The sequence below is a fragment of the Astatotilapia calliptera genome, chromosome 17, assembly GCF_900246225.1.
Source record: "Astatotilapia calliptera chromosome 17, fAstCal1.2, whole genome shotgun sequence".
Classification (NCBI taxonomy): Eukaryota; Metazoa; Chordata; class Actinopteri; order Cichliformes; family Cichlidae; genus Astatotilapia; species Astatotilapia calliptera.
Window position 1 is genome coordinate 18,149,252 of NC_039318.1, and position 16,510 is coordinate 18,165,761.

At 44.4% G+C, this 16,510-nt stretch overlaps 1 protein-coding gene across 1 annotated transcript in view; it reads right to left on the reverse strand.

Moving 5' to 3' along the window:
• Positions 1–16,007, reverse strand: part of LOC113008770 (thyrotropin-releasing hormone-degrading ectoenzyme) — a 276,012-nt gene extending 260,005 nt beyond the window's left edge. The window contains exon 1 of the mRNA XM_026146492.1: positions 12,642–16,007. Coding sequence (XP_026002277.1) covers positions 12,642–13,136 — 495 coding nt within the window. The 5' untranslated portion in view covers positions 13,137–16,007. The remainder of the gene's footprint in view (positions 1–12,641) is intronic.
• Between the last annotated feature and the right edge of the window lie 503 nt (positions 16,008–16,510).

Below are 16,510 nucleotides of genomic sequence, written 5' to 3' on the forward strand. Positions count from 1 at the left end.
AACGAACATCTTCTACCTGGGCCCACCCTGAGCGCATCGCTCCTTGGTGTCCTCCTTCGCTTTCGAGAGCATGCCGTAGCCATCAGTGGTGACATTAAAGGTATGTTCCACCAGATTCGCCTTCTTCCCGAAGATCGTTCCCTCCTGCGGTTTGTGTGGCGGGATCTACACCCCGAGGAACCGGTGGCCGTTTATGAATGGCAGGTCCTCCCCTTCGGTACAACTTGCAGCCCATGCTGTGCAACCTTTGCTCTGCAGCGCCACGCCAGGGACCACACGGAAGGAGATGATCCGCTACGTCACTCTGTGGGACAGTGCTTCTATGTTGATAACCTTCTCCAGAGCATGCCGACCCCTGAAGAAGCCCGGGACCTAGTGGACAGGCTAAGAGCCCTCCTGTCTTCTGCTGGATTTGTCCTTCGCCAGTGGGCCAGTAATGAACCCAGCACCATTGGCCACCTACCTGAAGACCTCAGATCCACAAGTGCAGAACTTTGGCTCACTCAAGACAAATCAGACACCTCTGAGCCAACTCTGGGCCTTAGCTGGCACTTCCCCACGGACACCTTGGGTTACAGACACCGCAAAATCAGTTATGGCGCCCCCACTATGCGGAATATTTATAAGGTTCTCGCAAGCCAATACGACCCACTGGGCTTTATCCTACCGTACACCACCCGAGCCAAGATGCTGGTGAGGCGCCTTTGGGATCAACAGAGGGGATGGGATGACCCGCAGCTTCCGCCAGAACTACTCCAGCAGTGGAAAACCTGGGAAGAGGAATTGCCGTTCCTTGCACAAGTCCTGCTTCCTCGCCCGTATCTCCCAAAGCACATCACGAGTCAGTTAGTGAGAGAGAGATTCACATATTCTGTTATGCGTCAGAGCAGGCTTATGGCGCAGTGGCCTACATGAGAACAGTGACAGGTGATGGCAGCTCACATCTAGCCTTCCTGATGGCTCGCTCCCGTGTTGTCCCTAAACGCATTCTCTCCATGCCTAGACTTGAGCTGTGTGGTGCCCTCTCCGGAGCTCATCTTTCCCGTCTCCTTAGAAATGAGCTCACTCTGGACATAAAGAGGATAGTGCTGTGGTCTGACTCCACAACTGTACTCACCTGGTTGAGGTCCCAGTCATGCCACTTCAAAGTCTTCGTCGGCACCCGCGTGGCAGAGATCCAGGAATTCACTCACTCGCACACCTGGCGCTATGTGGACTCAGCCCAGAACCCCGCAGATGATATAACCCGGGGGAAGTCCCTTCTCGAGCTGACCAGACCCAATAGATGGAGTCAAGGGCCTCCTTTCCTGCTCCTAGGTCCAGAACAGTGGCCTCCAAGTGGCACCCTGGCTGAGCCTCCAGGCCCATCTGAGCTCCGTAAAGAGACCTTTTGTGGATTTTCTACCACCTTTGACCCCGCCACTTCGAACTTCAGCAAATATGACACCTGGACACAGCTGCTGGAAGCGGCTATTACGCAGTTGCATGGGGCGGCCAAAGGCGGTGGAACTTCATCGGCTTATGACTATGTTCGAGCAGAGATGGATGTCCTGAGAGAAGCTCAACAGGAGAGCTTCCCTGAGGAGTATCGACTCCTTAAGCAGGGGAAATCCATCAGTCGCAGCAGTCGTCTCCTTGCACTATCCCCTGAGTTTGACCACGAGAATGAGGTCATCCGTGTAGGTGGGCGTCTTCGCCGCTCCGAAGATCTCGCCTTTACCAGCTCCCATCCTTTAGTTTTGGATCCGACACATCCAGTCACCCGCCTGTTCATCCAGGATGTCGACAGTCGCCTGCGCCATCCAGGGCCAGAGAGGGTCTTCGCGGAGATTCGGCGCACTCATTGGATCCTGAGAGGCCGGGAAGCAGTTAGGCGTTTTCAAAGGACCTGTCTTGAGTGCCGCAGATGGAGAGCCCGACCGACTGTTCCCAAGATGGCGGACTTGTCAGTTGCGCGCCTCCCCCTTTACAAACCTGCCTTTTATTCGACAGGCGTGGACTGTTTTGGACCCTTTGAGGTCAAAATCGGGCGCCGTGTGGAGAAGAGGTGGGGCATCATCTTTAAGTGCCTAACTATCAGAGCGGTCCACCTTGATGTCCTAACCTCCATCGATACGGATGCCTTCCTAATGGCACTTCGCCGTTTCATTGCCAGGAGAGGAACTCCAGCTGAGCTGTACTCAGACCAAGGGACCAACTTCCGTGGGGGAGAAAGGGAACTGCAAGCAGCTTTTGCAGCATGACCTCTGACCTGCAGAAGCTCCTGGCTCCCCATAAGATCGTCTTCCACTTCAATCCACCAGCGGCTCCTCATTTCGGGGGAGTGTGGGAGCGGGAGATTAGGTCTGTCAAGACGGCACTCTACACTACAGTAGGATCCCAACCCCTTCAAGAAGAGGTCCTCCACACGGTCCTTGTGGAGGTGGAGGGCATCTTGAACTCCAAACCACTAGGTTATGTCCCGTCTGACATCAGTGATCCTGATCCAGTGACCCCCAACTGCTTTCTGATGGGGCGGCCTGACGGAGCACTTCCTCAAGTGACTTACCCCAGAGAAGAGCTCCTGAGTCGCCGGAGGTGGAAGCACTCCCAGGTGCTGGCTGACCACTTCTGGTCTCGATTCGTCCGGCTGTACCTTCCAAGCCTGCAGCTTCGGCAGAAATGGCGGTCATCCCCCGCAGATGTCACAGAAGGTTCGGTGGTGATGATCGTAGATCCTCAGCTGCCTCGTGCTTCCTGGCTCGTGGGCTGCATCTCCAAAGTCCACCCCAGTCCCGACGGGCACATCAGGTCTGCTGACATCAAGGTGAAGGACCGGACCTTCACCCGACCTGTGGCGAGGCTGGTGGTACTGCCTGCCCTCCCAGACGAAGACAAAGGACAATCACCGTGACTTTGTTTGTAAAATTGCCTTTTGTTGTGAGCAAATGTACTTCATACATTTGGGGGCGGCTGTACAAAAGGCCCCGTAGTTATGGGTTTATTCTGTTCAGTTGTTAGTTCACCTGCAGTTTTTAGAGTGGCCAGTAGAGGTCACCCCACCGCTTTGTATGAGAGACTATGTCCAGGGAGAGACGTGGGCAAAGCACCTGAGCTTTTCTGCTCCAGATTACTGGCAGAGAATTGGTTATCCCGTGAGAAGTGTGCGTTAATGAGCAACGTAAGTTGGTGATGTGTGAGGATGTGATAATAAGATGTGTTTGGGACTGTAACCAAGGTTAGGGGGGAAATGATTATGTTTCTGTCTGTGCCGCTAGCGGGTGCTAAGCTAAGCTAAGCTAAGCTAACTTTCCTGCCGTGTGGTTGGGTATAGCTGTGTACCTGGTTAGCTCTCTCAGGGGGTCTACGTGTGAGTCGTGGGTAATATATGGCCTATGGTATTAAAGGGGATGTTAGTTTATTTCCTGCCTGTGTTTATGTTGATGTACTCTGGAGATATTGTTGTGAACACTTTAGTAATGTAGCATTTTCTTTCTGTTCCGTTCAGAGACCACACACACACACACACCCATGCCCACGCACCTAAACCTGTATGCAATACCTGCTCCTCTGACAATCCCTGTTACCTTCAACTGTGTGAAGTCAATACAAGAGTCTGCACTATCCTCGGTGTCTTCATTGTCTCCCTTCTGAACATTCATCCGGGCCTTGAGCAGTGTTCTGGCCGACACTCCAGGGAGTGGTAGCTGCAAACCTGAACTAGCACCTTACAGTCCTTCCAGTACAAGCTATCTACCCAACAGAGTGACTGCAATCAATGCAGTTAGAGCTGAACTGTTTGGAGACCGGTTGACTCCCACTAGGCAACCTGGCCAACTTCTTTTCCTCTCATTTCTAAGGTAAACGAGAGGAAATTCATAGTTGACCTCAATAAACATTTTTGCTGGGTTTGTGTTCTCTTTTGACATTTTAACATTTTATGATTCGTGCACGATGTTCTCATTGCACACTGGGAGATCTGATTAAGAGTAAAACACGCCTCCTCGCTCATAAACTAAGATGCTGACAGGCAAACTAAGGGCATCAGAACCTGGAGGTAACATCACAGTAGTTTTGTCCATGTTTATTAGCACAGTCCCAATTTACCCTTTATTATCCACTTTGCTGACATTAATACCAAAGTTATAGAAGAGAAGCCAAAAATAAACTTGATAGATATTCTGTAGTCTGCAAATAAATAAATAATGGCACAGTGAATTATTCCATTTAATTTATCCCCATTAGAGTAATTAAGTGTTGAGCGATGATCAAAACATTGCATAGATCCAGTAAGTCTCACAGCAGGTGTTCAAACCGAGCTGTCCTGAGAGAAAGCACCCTCTGCTGTTCAGGTAGATCAGCGCAGTCAGGCAGCAAACCCAAAACGGTTAAAAACCACAGAAATGCACCAGCTTCAAGCATTTGCGGTTTGTCAGGTGGCATGCATTGCTCAGCAAACCCTGATTTACAGCCAGCTGTTGTTCCGAATGCTGGAGCTGTCGCCATGGTGACGTGACAGGCACCATGTGTACAACAAAGGGTGTATCTGAGAGCAGCTTTGGAGAAAAAAAGTATCATCATCTGAGCGTTTTCACCAAAGTAGTGAGGAAGGAGTGTTGAAAGAAAGAAAGCTCAGCAGATCTCAGAGTGTTTGTTCGCCTGCCAACTTTACCCACATTCATCCATATTTCATTGTGCCGCTCAGGAGTCAAACTGACCAGGTGATGAAGAAACAGACAGTCGGCAGCTGTGGAGAATTAATACTGAAGGAAGAGGAGAGCACCTGTCTCATTAAAGGCCCTGGAAAGCCTCACAGGCTTTCCAGGGCTTTTCCTGGCTGATTAGACCTGCGCCCAGGTTGACGCTGAGTGGGGATTTACTGGTAATTAACTGAAATGTCACTAAACTCAGTGCACTAAAGATGATCATCCAGGCAAACATATAACTTAGAGGGATATGTTAGTCAAGAACTCTCTGTACACACCCACACAGTCCTGTGAAGAGGGCTAATCAGCCACAATAAGTGCAAACACTTCTGTGGGTGTAGCGTGAGAGCATACTTAAAAATAATATCATAAGGTCTGCATATCTGCTGCTCGTGTTAATCAGTTTTTTTGTCTGAAGCGATGCAAAGAAAAAAAATTAGGAAGGTAAATTTGAATGTCAAGGAAATGCAAATTGTCTGAGCGTAAGCCAGAATTGTGCATACCTCCCAGAGGAACGAGGAGAGTTTAGGGAAAAGGATTCTCTCGATGAGCAAACTGCTACTCACAGTTCTACCATCACTCACAGCAGCCAAATATGACCAAGGTCCATTCATCAAATGCTGAATTTCACAAAGTCCTGATTTCCCGAAGTATAAAGTGCTTCACCAAGAACATCTGCCATGATTTGTCTGTTCCATTAATGTGGTTCTAATGTTTTAACTAACATGGCACCTTTTTAAAAAACAACAACAACAACAACAATTCTTACCTAAATACCTTGTTTGTTTTCAGGCAGACTGAGGGTAAGACCAGAACTTATCCAAGTGGAACAGCCATCTTGCTGATTGTATTAAAATTGAAGAATGGGAATACTTGCCACCTGACCTAATGAGCCTGCGTATTTATCCATGCATACTGGCTTGTTTGCATACATAATATAACACCATTCATTGGTAAATTTGAACCCTAGCAATATGGCCCCAAAGTGGAATGATTGGTAAATATCCCAAGTTGAAATAAGCTCCACTCATCCTTTGGCATTTAACTTAATTGCCTTCTTATTGCTTCCTTATTTAGTGTTATACAAAGGCTCTTGGCTTTGAAATATACGTGAGTATTTTTATGTTGTTTTTTTATTACTGGGTGAGGCCCAATTTTCAGACTATGTACAGTATATGGATATCATAAATCAAAATATGAAAATGCACATTAAGAGGTCACACTATTTCAGAGTCCACAGAAATGCAGTGAGTCTCATTGAAGTGTGCAGGGAGCCAGAATGTATAAATCAATAGTAGGGATTGTTATGATTTTTGGAGATTTAAATACAAGTTTCTTAATCAAATAGTTTACCCAGCTTTTAAAAGGCTTAAAAAATATTCTTTCTTGGTTTTACTTATGCAGGTGGCAGTTTGTAGGACTTATGGCACTGCTAAACTAAGTAACACAGGTGGTTTATAGATGTTTGCTGACTGTTGCTGAGGGAAATCAGTCACAAAGAGGACGCTGCACCAAAAACCTCCTTGTGATTGCTTTTGCTAGTGGATTGCCAACACAAACAAACTAAGGACTACTGCAGCACTCTACTGATGACCAAAGCGAGAAGGGCTACAATGCAGCACAGTGTACCTCTTTGCATTCAGTTTCACCCACCAATAGGAAGCATTCTCTTGTAACCACTTGCCAACTAGTTGGGGAATACATATTTTTCCCAAGAAACTGGTGGTGACCAGGGGGTAACTGACCAGTCTCTAGGCCTGCGTGACTGTTTCCTTATCCGGTTCCGGACGACAGAGGCTTTAGCCAATCCCTGCCACCATAAAGCAGGGTAAACCCTGGACAAGTCACCTGTCTCCAAAGAGTGTGTATCCTTTTGTAGGCCAAAAGGTCCAACATTGGTAACATGTGCTGTTTGGTGCCTAATTAAACGGCATATAAAAACACATAGAAATAGCAGGTAAGAATGACATTTAAAAAATTCACAACTGGTGCGCAAATAAAAGTTGTAATAGAAGTAATTTCTAATTTCTATTGGATAATATAGTTTGTAAAAACATGTCTCATGTTAAATTTTAAAGTGTATGCATATGGCTATGTCCTGAAGGCAGTTCACATTTTGGGGTTTACACAGGTCAAAGAACAAGCAGAAGGCCACAGCTTCTGTTCAACCTCGTTATGTAACATGTGGGTCCTTTTAATTTTTACTCTTTTTGTGCATTACCAAGTTGCACCTTTCTCTTGGTATTTTACCCTGAAGTTATACTAAATTCCTTGTGTGGATCAAATAATTAATTAAAATGAATTCAATTAGTCATCATTATAAACATGGATGAGTAGCAGTGCATGATGGGAACACGCCCGCAGCAGCAGGAACAGTTTGGAACCTTTAGGTTGTTCCGCTGTCACACGTCAGCGACCCTAAGCCAATCAAACACAGTGTGTGTGTGTGTGTGTGTGTGTGTGTGTGTGTGTGTGTGTGTGTGTGTGTGTGTGTCCTTTGATGAAAGAACTGATCAATACGAACAGAGCCTGCTGACACAGAGAGGAAACAGTGGAGATTAAAAGGATGTTTTTCAGGCTTTTCTGATGAGTCAGCTGACACAGCGGCACGCTCTGAGATGCCTTCAAAATGTTCTGCTCAAATAAATGTTGTTTAATTGTTTGTTTCTTGGTGCTGGGTTAGATTTCTCAGCTAACAGAGAGTAACACTGAGCCTGGGGTGCATTTTATTTAGCTAATGTGGCTGCTCGCTTTCATCATGCTTGTATCTTCATTACGTCTCAGTTTCACTCGGTGCTCATGTGACAGAGAGATGCAAGGGGAGGAACTCTTTTTAACATGCATGCTGTCCTCCCTCACTGCAAAATCATTTTGAAGAGATGGCAACTAGCCATCAAAAAATATAGAAACTGACTGTCAAATACGTCCAAAAAATGGGTCAATGTACAGAATCTGTGAAGCCTCAGGAGTAGAAAGAAGTTGGTGAAGATGACTTTAAAACAGATTTCATTACCACTCGGTGATCTATGCCTGACTGGAGAAACCAGTGAGGTCTAAAAAGTCTCCCAGTGTTAATGAACCCTCTGACACTAAGCACGCCCCAAGATCGGACCACGAGGAAGCGCAGGAAGCTCACATTCTTATTAGGGAGGGCTTTCTGCTTCACACCAATGGGCTTCAGCGAGAAGTGTTGCAATCATAGTTGGCCTTAAACTTAACCCTGAATTACTTGAACACGGCCCAATGAAAATATCAATATGTTCTCTAAAAGAACATATACCCTGAAATATTTTACATTCCTACTTTATCATACTGTACATATATTTTTTCACAATATAATTGGAACAGAATACAGACCCTTTACTAAAACTTAGCAAAGCTAAAAAGTAAAGTTTGGTCACCTTTTATACCATCAGCATCGTCCATTAATAAATCAGCCTATTAACGCTGCCATATGATGAGAGATGGGCGACATATTGGACAGATCACAGGGCTAACACACCCAACCAAACCCCACTAACTGCATGTCTTTTACACTGTAGGAGGAAACTGGAGTGCTCACGCATAGAACATGCAAACTCCACACAGACCACACACCCCAGCCAAATGATGGATTCAAACTTATTTGAACCCTGCTGTGAGGCAGATTGAACCACTGTTCCACTGTGCAGCCCCCAACAACAGACTGCAATCCAAAAGGCTGACTAGATATTTGACTGGGTGAGATTTTAACTTTTTAACCCCCCAAAAATGTTCAGGAGGAGTGAGTCACATAGAAAGACTACATCGTTCTACACAATCTAAACCATATTAGAAGAACACCGAAACATAGATATATTCTCAAATACAAGGCACAGGGAACAGCACTCCCCAATGTCAACTTAGTCTTTATAATGTATTTAAAGTATCACATTTAACATGTTAACATGTATCAGGGCAGCAATGAACCCCAAAGGCAGGATATTAGGGCTATATTTTAGACACATGCTAAACAAGCCTGGAGTCCTTCCAACCTTCCAAATCAAGCTCTTTATAGTTCTGTTATAACATTCCCATTTTCCTAAAGTCTAAGGCTATCATTAGGTTGATCCAACCGTAACCCTAAACAGGTCACAACCTACTCTGCATCTTGACCTTGACATAACAAAGTGTGGAAACCCTGAGCTCATTTTCATTAAGGTTCACACAGCTGCCCTTCATCAATACTTGTGCTGCCCTCAGTCAGCTGAAACCCCAGATTAAAAGAAGACAACTAATTTCAGCTTCTATATTCCAACACAAACTATTTTTACAGTTAACTAGTATAATTGTCTATAAGTGATTGCATGTTATTTTCACATATTTCAAATACAAGTGCATTGTGCTACACAACCAGTTTAGCAACCACGGCGTGTTGAAGTGATTGCACTATTAACCACTTTAACACAATGTAAAGCCGTAACCTTCATCTCTTTTAACAATGACACACAGCGGGTGGCGAGTATATGCACAGGAAAAAAAGCAATAAAATCATATATATTAAATTCAGATATCAAATCCATCTCAGCTTGAATGGGCATGATGTGTCAGATTTTACTGACTACTGTACAGGCATTGCAATTCAAAGGGTGTTGAAAATTTCCCCATGGGACATGCTTGTGTTTCTGCGCTCGGAGCTCCTCATCTCTTCATCTCCTCTGTGGTGCATTTAAGCGATTGGAACATCCAGCGATTTCCAGGTCACAATCAGAGGATGTAGGAAGGAGGACTGGAGGAGGAATAAATTAGCCAAATGGAAGGCGCGCCTGCATGTTAATTTTACTTGACATGGAGTTAAATCATTGGCTGTCTGGAGGGACTGAAATCTGGATAAGAACTGACAGTGTTTGGCAAGTTGGGGAAAATGGTCAGCCGACATCTCCAGACCGAAAACCTTCACTTCACTTCGTCTCGAATGCATTTTGCATTCAATTTCTTTGAATCTGTGAATTAAGCTCTCTTTTCAGGAGTGTTTATCCCTCCCCTTGCTACCAGCCGCATCTATTTTTATTCACATTTCTGTTTTCTGGCCTTTCAACATCTTGACATTTTTTTCTTTTCATAATGCATTAACTCTGAGGATACCTTAGGAGACCTGCCTGGCACCCGACAGCACCTCTTAATTCACAGTGTGCCCTGACACAAACACAAAAGGGGCTGCAGGGTTTTTAATTGGCCTCTGCCCAAATTAGACAGATTTATCCTTCTCTCACATTAGCCGAGATGACCAGCCTGAAAAATCACGTTGCTGAGGCGTTTCTCTGAGGCTTTCTCTCACCACGCACTTGTCTCCGAAATTGGGCTGAAACAGCAACTTTGACGGTTAATTAGCCTCGTTAAAGAAACCTCCGAGGCCAAATCTGGAAATAAACATTCTTTGTTAGAGAGCGTCGGGATGCTTTCAGCACAGAGCAGACCACTGGATGCAAACAAGGAGCTTTGTTTGGAACATTATCAAAAGATCAAAACGTCTACATCAACAGGCTGCACCGCACCAATCTCTGTTTCATGATGTAGACTTTGTACGGAGCTGGATTCAACAGTAATTAGATCATGACTGACCATTCTCAATAACAATAACATGACTGCAAATAAGTTACTGCAAACAAGTTTAGTCCAACCATCATCCAGTTTTATCTCAAACAAGTCAGCTCTCAGGAATCTCTCATTCTACTATTAGAGTTGAGACGAAAAGATGTTACCGCTGACATCAACTCCCTTACATGCATTGTGGCTACAAGTCTTCTGTTACAAGGTTTCTATTTGGGGATGCAAAAAATGATATTAATAACAATATATAAATAAATAAATAAAATAAACTTCTGGATTAATGGGGTAAGTTAGATCTCCTCAAAATATACCACCTGTTCATAAACAGCTCCACTGGCTTCCAGTTCAGCTCCGTGTCAATTTAAGATTCTGCTTCTCACTTTCAAAGCGCTTCATAACCTCACTCCCCCATATTTATCTGATCTTCTCCATACATACTCACTCCCTTGTACACTCCACTCTTCCTCACCTCCTCTTCTTTCTATTCCACCTGCTCGGCTGACTTCTACGGGACTCAGAGCTGCCCTGAGACTTTGGAATGCACTTCCACCTCGGGAACTCGGCTCCACACTACAAACTCTCTCTCCACTTTTAAATCACACCTTAAAACCTATTTGTTCAAAATTGCACACCCTTCATCATGATTCCATTTCAGTCTATTTTTACCTTGTTTGGCTTTTATATTTTTATACTTGTTTTTATTTTTCATTGACCTGTTTTTGTACTAATGTAAGGTGACCTTGAGGGTCTTTAAAGGTGCCTATAAATAAAATGTATTTATGTATTATATTTATTTATGTATTTATTATAAAATTAAATGTATTCACATTATTATTATTATTATTATTATTATTATTATTATTAATAGTAATAATAATAATGATAATAACCTAATCTGGTATGGTTAGGGGTGGGGTCACTGGTATCCAATTCAATTCTGCCAAGCTGCCTACTATCTTAAATTTCATATAAGAACAGCAAATAGAAATTCAGAATTACTCATTAAATTGGGGCATTCATGCTCCCAACGGGAGTAACTATTGTCATTTTAAAGGTTCAAAAGGCTTTGCTGCACTACCTTCTCAAGAAAATTGTAAATCTCCAAGAGTTTAATTCATGCCTGAAAGAAAAAGTACCCAATTTAAAACTGGCCAGGAATAGTGTTGCTGACATTTCATGGACCCGGAGACTTCAGCTGTAGTAATGAGATGCAATACCAGTACTCATCTCTATTTTTTGTAACTTAGTAGACAAAAACAGCCGTAACCAACAGCAACCAATGCACAGCCAATATAGCTAATAATCTACCAGCATTGCCCATTTCATAAAGTTGAGTTTATTTAACTATTATTTGACTATAGTATGTCTAGTGTTTAAGAATTGTTGAGTCTGGACTACGATGTAGAGGGCTTCACAGCCAAGACCTGATCCAGTAACAAAGATGTAAATTTGTTCCATTAAGCTTAATTGTGTCAATCAAGGTCTTATTGTTACTGGTGTGGGTCTCAGGTTTGGGGTTCAGTCACACCTGAATGGATTCAAACTAATTTATGATTCAATGTCTGTGTTTTGAGGTAAGAGGTACGTTGAAGTAATGTCCATCATATCATTTGTTAATGCCATGAAAAGGTTGCCACAGTTGAAGGTGTCACATTTCAACTTCTTTCAGAGCACTGAAAATCTAGAGTTGTGTAAGAAGCATTAAATGTCTCAAATGCAGTGCAGTGCAGAGAAAGGTTTAATTTTATAATCTGCTGTACATTAGAAAAGGTTCTGAATAGGATAGCTATAGAGGTATTTTCACTCATGAAGTCAAAAATCAGGAGAAGCAGGTTGGTACCTGATTTAAAGTTGGGGTTTTTTTCACAAAACACTGGAAATACTCAGGCTGGCTAAGGCGAGGATACTGCTGGGGTAGAGCGTACAGGTAAACACTCTCGCTTTTGCTTCTTTGTAAATTCAGCAGACGGTTTGCTATTCTAACACAGGCTCAGTTTAACCTAGTGTTTGGGATCTGGCAGGCTAAAAATCCAAAGTTGGACTTTTTTATTCTCACATTCAACTCTGTCAAGTGAGCTGAGGAAAAGCTCTGGGCTGTAATCATCAGTAAAAGCAGCTTATATTTGGTGTTTGGGTTCTTTGATAAGTCTAATTGATTGCATTTTGGAACAGGTCTGATTATTTCGGGTGGGTCTGTGCCTAAGTAGATTTTGAACCAAAAACCTAAAAGAACCTAAGAACCTAAAATTTTGGACAACCCCAAGCATGTTGGTCATTCAGTTTGTAAAAAGTGACATTACCTAGGAGTCCTTGGGCTCTAGACTGCTACATGCTTGAATTTAAATTATCACTATCCTCACTGTGAGCAAAAACAAAGCGCCAACATACCTCTAAGCGATCAGCGTGCAGCACAATAAAACGGGTGGCATTAATGCACTCCAGCTCAATGCTGACTTCGCCAGAGAAGGTGAAGTTATCCATGTAGACGGCAAGCCGCAGGTCGTAGTGCCGAGGCCTCACCGAGCCTGGTAATCGTGAGTTTCTCCACGGCTGGACCACCTCTTCGTCCCCTTTCTCCCCCGTCCTTTCCCCTCTGCCTCCATTCAACTTTGCAGACCCACCGGGGCCTCGGGAACTCGGCTCTCCAGTTGATTCATCGCGATCTCGTGCACCACAGTCCTCAAATTTGACGTTGAGCGCAACGGCTACTGCTGTTACGATAATGAGGGTGAGTATGGAGAGGGCAAAGCCCAGCACCAGGCGCTTGTGCACCGTTATGTGGCGCTCAGTGGTTCGAGGCCGGACCACCACTGATTCTGCCCACTGATCCGAGAGGCCACGGCCGTTCCGCATGGCTCCCGGGCTGCTGTCGTTTAGTCCCATTTAGCTTAAAATGTCACTAGAACAGCAAAGAAATAATGTCAAAGTTCAGCAGCAGAAACAGATTCTGATTCAAAAAAATATTCATTTATGCACAGGTCAGATTTCAGCTTGTTTACAGTAAACTTGATGTGATTGAATGTGTTTTGATCGTCCAAAAGATTCCAGTCTTGATTCAGCCTGTCAGCCTATCAGTCTGTGCTGATGAAACTCCAGCAGTTATATATCTGAAAAACTGAACTCTGACCTTGCTGCTGATGGACTGTTATGAACGTCCTTGAGTTCTGCCTAGATGTGAAAAATCAGCACTGCTGCACGTCTTACATTTCAGGCAACCAAACTGAAAAAACAGAAAAAATGAGATGGTCATGTGCGTTTTGGTTTTGCGGTGAACAGAAACAAAAAAATCAATGCTGCATGGCTCGATTTCAAGAGCAGTGAAGCCTGAGAAGGAGAAGGAGGAGAGGGACAGAGCGGAGGAGGTATGCCGTTGAGGATGTGGCTATACAGTGAGCGTATCATCCATAGACTGGAAATCAGCTGGGTAAGCTAAACACTTAACCACCACAAGGTATAAAACTGGGAATAAAGCCTTATGCTGTAAAAGCAACCTTATCTGGATTTCCTCTCAGATTGTAAATTCAAGTCAGTTATGGATGATGGAAATCATCAGTTTGAACTTTAAAAACGGTCACGTTACCAAGTCAAAGACCCTCAACCAAAGTCTGAACGAACACAAGGGGGTTAAAGCGGCAGGTAGTTTTCCCAAGGTACGAGTAAAGTTAATTTGCTCTGAGTTAAAGCTCTTACACATCCGCAATAAACCATAAATAAATCCCTTTCGGACTATTATGGGATTGTCATAATGTTACAGTCGAAGATTATAATAACTTACAAGACATTAAGATGTGTTACAAGTCTCTTGGAGATTAGTATGATTGCATTTAAGGTTTGGAATCAAATGAAGACTTAATCAAATCAAAGTCACACCAGAATATGTTCAGATCTTATTTTGAGTAAAATAAAGTTTTGAATTCGGATCTTTGTCAAGAAATCCAGTTTTTTGTCTTTGTTTTTTTTTTTATTACAAGCTCGATATTAATTTGTAATTACTCAGTTTTCTTAGGGCTTTGTCCCAAAGCAGAATACTTCAGTAATCTTGTTTTTAAAGTACAGTTTTGTAGTGACTTCTCTGTCACACAAACTTAAAGTTGCTGTTAAAAATTGAGGAAGCGCCTCCGTTTGACCCCTTTTCTCTGATGGATTTCAAATTAAAATTAGCTTTGCTGCTGATAAAGGTGTAGTTTAAAAACGGTAATAACTCTCTGGCTGCGGTCTGTGTCTATAGCACTCGGTTTCTCTCTCTCTCCTTTCCCTCTCCTGAGGGGGGTTAAGTGGATAATTTACGGCCAGCATGTGGGTTTATTTCACCGTGGAGGAGATAATTCACTCGGCTACTCCACGAGGTCTAAACGATCCCAGCTTTCCAGCTCATGAGCCTGACGGATGGAAGCTGGATTAAAACTGATTGATAACCCAGGATTGTATTGATTACATGGATGCCGCTCGGTGGGGACAGAAATCCACAGAAAGAGCTGAAAACCCCCTTTTTAAAATCCACCATCAATTAATCAGTTCCTTCAGTGAAATCACTCAGATATTGATCATGAAGGTTGTCCAAACATTACAGGTTCATCGGTAAATATTATAAGAAGAAAAACTCCTCTGGTTCTCCGGTAACTTCTCTTCTCTCGCCCCCGCTAGGAAGCGATGATCTCCGTGTCCGTTTTAAACAGCAGTCGGTCCCCGAGGTGGAAGGGTACCTCTCCGGGGGTGATCCGCTATTAGTCAGACTCACTTCAGTCCAAAGGACCGCGCTTTCTCTGCTGCACGTCCCGTTTTCCTCGGTAACCCAGATGTGAACACCTGCTTTATACCTGCGGGCTGTTTCTGCTCCCGGGGAGGGGGCTGAGGTTACCGTCGGTCAATAAACTAACCCTCAAGTCCACCCGGGACGGTCCCGGGATTCGTTACAGCACCGTTAGAAATCCATTAAGTGCGTGTGGTGGGGAAGAAATCCATCAGGGACATGACGGGAGTTCACAGATAAATGCCAGGAAGCTGTTATTGATCCGCTGGCACATGTGGGGATCCCGTTAAACCGCCAGAGACCAGATCCAGCTCACACCGATGGGATTAAACACCGGACCCGTTAATAATAACAGTAATAACAATAACGGGCCGATCGTTTAAAGAAGAAGAAAAAATGGACTAAAAAAAACAAACACGCCGGAGGTCAGAGTCAGCACCGGGGACGGTGCACGGAACGATCCTGGAAAGCACCGTTAACAAATCCCACTCAGCACCAGGTCCTGCACACTCCAAAGTAGGATCAGACCGTGCCGGGTGGATTATCCCGCGTTAACGCCGGGCACGAGCCCCTCCGGTGCTCCTTTAATAAACCCTATCTTCCTCAACTTTTTCAGCCCACGGAGAGCCGCTGCTTCTCTCTCTCTCTCTCTCGCAGATGAGGATGACGGTTGATGATGATGGTGGTGGCGGCGGTGATGAAGCCTTCCTGTTTAGCATCCCTTCGTGCACTGAAGAAAGTGACGCTTGGTGATGGAGGTGAGGAAGAGTCTCGTGCCGCCCGTTCAGCAGTGAGTATGTTTGCGGTGTGCGTTTCCACTTGAGCACGAGCTGCTGCTCCAACCGAGAGGCACGCGCTGACCGAGGGAGAGAGAGAGAGAGAGAGACCGAGAGGGAGGGAGGTGGGTGGGGGTCTCAGCGTGTGAAAGCTACACCTCCCCAGCGCTGTTCAAATCTATTCCGCTGTTTTCTCCTCTGCTAGCTCTGGATGACGAGAAACCAGACAGAAGAGAAATGAAGATGAAACAAAGTAAAGGTTCTCTGTGTGCCTCTCTTTGGTTTTACACGCATGCAGATTTATCTGGCTGTGAAGTAACTGAGCAATGGGCACCGGGGCCTTTCCTGTGCAGATTTCTCCCTAAATGAATGTGTCTGCTGAGATTGGTTTTTCATTAGTCACTTTACGTCCACTTGCTCTTATCTGCACTTCTGCATTTCAGTTATTCCACTTTTAATGCCTGAAACTACATGTACACATAAGCTCTTTATAGCACAGTGGGAAAGAATTTCCAGACTCATTCTTCAGAGAAGACAAAGCGCACATACACAGACACAGACACAGACACACACATATACACATGCTCAAAAATCACACTTTTTCCATCTCTGAGGGATTCAATGTGAAGCTGTAGACTCTGCAGCTGAACAGCTGGGCCAGATGTGGTACCGAAGAATCCCAGCACACAGGGCTGAAGTAACATTGTTGCTCCAATAAAGCTACATGTTCT